We start from the raw sequence: 3,700 nt of genomic DNA, 5'->3' as shown, positions 1-3,700 counted from the left end.
CCCGTTACAGTAGTGAGAAGGAGCCAAGGAGTAGCAGTAGAAAGGCTGCAGAAAGAGTCAGGAGCCAAGAGAAGGAAAAAAGGAAGTGAGGGGGTGGGGGCAGAAAATGGAGACGAAAGCTGCAGACGACAGAGCATTGCTAGAGAGCAGGAAAAGAGGTGAAGAAAGGAGACAATTCTAGAGAATAAAAGTTTCCGTCGCTGTCCGGATTCGAACCCGGGACCTATTGAATGAGAAGCGCCCGTAGTTGGAGAAAGGTAGCGGTTTCAAACTGAAAGAGATAAGGTTAATTTTGTTAGCCAAAACCGCATGCTGGCAATGGGCAATGAACACTTTTGGCGGACACATACTGTTAACTGAGGACATCCAGTTCTCGGACAGTAGGCCTTTTGCTGCAAAATCTGTGCATTGTCAGGGGGGGGGGATAAAAGATCGAGTTTCTACCGCAATGGTTAGTGTAAATGATCCACGTTAAAGAATGTGACCATGGTTTTGATTTATATTATAACGATAAACACCTAAAATTCGAATCCGTGTGGTTGACATAATATGCTTTTCGGATCTTAATCAGAACCTAAAGGTAGCTAATACTAACAGGGTCGACGGTTGACTTGTTTCAAAGGGTGATCAAATTGAAATAAAGAACCAGGTAGAAGTGAAGCCTCGATTTTGTAGTCGTTTTGCCCCTGACTAGCTGCGTTTGTACCAAATATTCAGGTTTAAGCCAGCGTGCAAGCTAACCTTAGCGTCTAGCCTGTAGCCTACCTTTTTTCCGAAAGTCCTCATCCTGTTGAGCAGAGTCACGTGGCCATGGTGGAAGAGATCAAAGCAGCCGATTGTGTAAACCCGCTCCACACGGGAGTCCAGATGAGAGTCAGGGAACAATTCAGTGCCAGGCATGGAGAAGGAACGATGTAGCCCCTGACTCAGTGTCATGTTGTCCAGCTCAACACCAGAGGTAGGATACGCCTCAACATTGCTCTCCTCGTATTTTTCTTCAAAAACACTGGGGCAGAGAAGTGTGGGTTTTTTAAAAATGTTTCCGTTTGCTTTTTGATGACTTATTTCTTTTTCTTTCTATCTTGTTATCTATTTATTCACTTATTATTTTATTCATTCGTTTATATATTTAATTATTCATTTTATTTATTTACTTATAAATGACACTTTTTTGGAAGAGGGGAGGTTACCACAATATGCTATAATTGGTTATGCTTTTAGTCATGGCGTGTTTATTTTATAATCTTTTACATAACAGTTAACGGTAATGGGAGGATGACTCAAGTGATGGTGTCAGAAGATTTTTAAAAACATTAACTTGGAACTGTAGTTGTGGCAATCGCTGTAAGCTTTGAATTTATAATTTCACTGTTCCCAATTATACCAATATTATGTTGATAAATATAGCCAACGGTTAGAAACTTTAGCATTAGGAAGTGTAACTATTCTAAGTTACAGCAAATTTTAATAATCTTCATGAGGCTTTGAAATTCGTATTCTTCAATTAATGATGATGATGATGATGATGATGATGATGATGATGATGATGATGATGATGATGATGATGATGATGATGATGATAATGATTAGGTAATGATAATGATGAAAATGATATTGATAATGATAATGATAATAATAATAATTTAAATACCGTCTAAATATTAGATGACTCTCAGATACTCCTTGCGCCGTAAATTGCCGAATTATCTCCACCCAACGGACGAATCAGAGGACAAACAATGCACATTTTAAGACTACTTAACAAAAATGCCACCACCACCACCAACAACAAGAAAAACAACAACAACGACGTGCCTAAACACACACACACACACACACACACACACACACACACACACACACACACACATGTACACACACACATACACACACACACACACACACACACACACACACACGCACACATAAAGATACACAGCTGGTGGTTGGTGGCTGCTCTAGAGTGGTTTGCTCCCTCTTTCATTAAAAATATATATTGTCCTGATCTCTCTTCCTTTTTGTGTTTGTTACTCCCTTGTAACGCCTCTCTAATCTTTGGCATTTAAATGACCTTGTGTTGTGGTAAGTTGCGAACAGCTTAACCTCTAGGCCACGAGAGCCCCCAGTAGAACCGTTACTAAAACCAGACTAATCACACTCACACACACACAAACACACACACACACACACACACACACACACATACACACACACACACACACACACACACACACACACACACACACACACGCACACATAAAGATACACAGCTGGTGGTTGGTGGCTGCTCTAGAGTGGTTTGCTCCCTCTTTCATTAAAAATATATATTGTCCTGATCTCTCTTCCTTTTTGTGTTTGTTACTCCCTTGTAACGCCTCTCTAATCTTTGGCATTTAAATGACCTTGTGTTGTGGTAAGTTGCGAACAGCTTAACCTCTAGGCCACGAGAGCCCCCAGTAGAACCGTTACTAAAACCAGACTAATCACACTCACACACACACAAACACACACACACACACACACACACACACACATACACACACACACACACACACACACACACACACACACACACATACACACACACACACACACACATACGCACACAATTTCCAGAACCATAAAATTATCCCATTTCAATATTTACGGGAAAAGGGTTGAGTGAAACAAAATATTGATATGCGTCTTTAGACTTTTCTTAATGAAAGAACTCAAGATCTCTTAGAAGGCCCACACGGTAAAGTCAATCATTGCTGAAACAGTTTTAAAATCCTACCTGGATTGTCTAGCCAGCACTTTGAAGCCTCCATCTTCATAGCTGTCGGTCTGACTGCCCGAGGAGGCCATTGTCTGTAGCAAATAATGAACATTCTGAAAGATGTTACACTATAATTCGCTGAACAAATAAAATAAATAGATTACACCTTATTGATCCTCATAGGGTAATAATTTGTGTTTCAATGGCAAAAATACATGCCTAAATATAAAACTGAACACGCAAAACAACCAAAGAATTCCAATTAAATAATATATATGTAATACAAATGCAGAACAATGTCACAAACATGCCATTGCTGGTAACTATAGTGCGGCGTCCGGTTTTGTGTGTGTGGTGTTTCGTTTTTGCTTGACCCTTTTTTTTGGTGTAATCTAAGGCTACAGTGCCTTATTCAAAGACACACACCATTGGTTTCCCATCTTAACCCATTGTGATCAACATTAGTTGCTTAACATAATTTTTTAGTCTCAACTCACTACTCGCTTGGCCTCTGGAATTATTGAAATAACAAAGGTAGTTTGTGAAGTTTAGTGCATCACTTTATTTCACCTGCACTTTAATTTGTATGTTACAGCTCGTTTCGTTGCTTTGTGTGTCTGTCCTTTAGAGGTGTATCATAACATAATTCGTACTTGCAAGCTAATTTTCTATAGACAATCCAAATAATGTTTTGATGTCTTGGCGTATTATTGTAACATATTCCATAGGTCATAAACACGGATTTTGGCCACTCGAGTTACTTTTCTTGCGTTATTTACATAGACATGGTGTATGCACAAACATTTTTTTCTTGCATATTATCAATACATCTTTAGCCACTCATGACAGCCACTTACGCTTTGAATGTCGCTGTTGGTAATTAAAGCTTCTTCATTCAGATTTATATACTATTTTTGTTGTCTTCTTACTGCCCACCCCCCC

The 3,700-nt window shown here is 39.4% G+C and overlaps 1 protein-coding gene across 1 annotated transcript in view; it reads right to left on the bottom strand.

The window, feature by feature from the left end:
* Nucleotides 1–3,700, bottom strand: part of LOC101860260 — a gene marked incomplete in the record, with an annotated part of 44,256 nt that overhangs the window by 8,901 nt on the left and 31,655 nt on the right. Inside the window, 2 exon segments of the mRNA XM_005101505.3 lie at nt 766–1,006; nt 2,777–2,850. Coding sequence (XP_005101562.2) covers nt 766–1,006; nt 2,777–2,850 — 315 coding nt within the window.

The sequence above is a fragment of the Aplysia californica genome, unplaced genomic scaffold (assembly GCF_000002075.1).
Source record: "Aplysia californica isolate F4 #8 unplaced genomic scaffold, AplCal3.0 scaffold00286, whole genome shotgun sequence".
In the NCBI taxonomy this organism is placed as follows: domain Eukaryota; kingdom Metazoa; phylum Mollusca; class Gastropoda; order Aplysiida; family Aplysiidae; genus Aplysia; species Aplysia californica.
The sequence above is the reverse complement of the archived record's forward strand: the minus strand, read 5'-3'. Positions and strand labels throughout refer to the sequence as shown.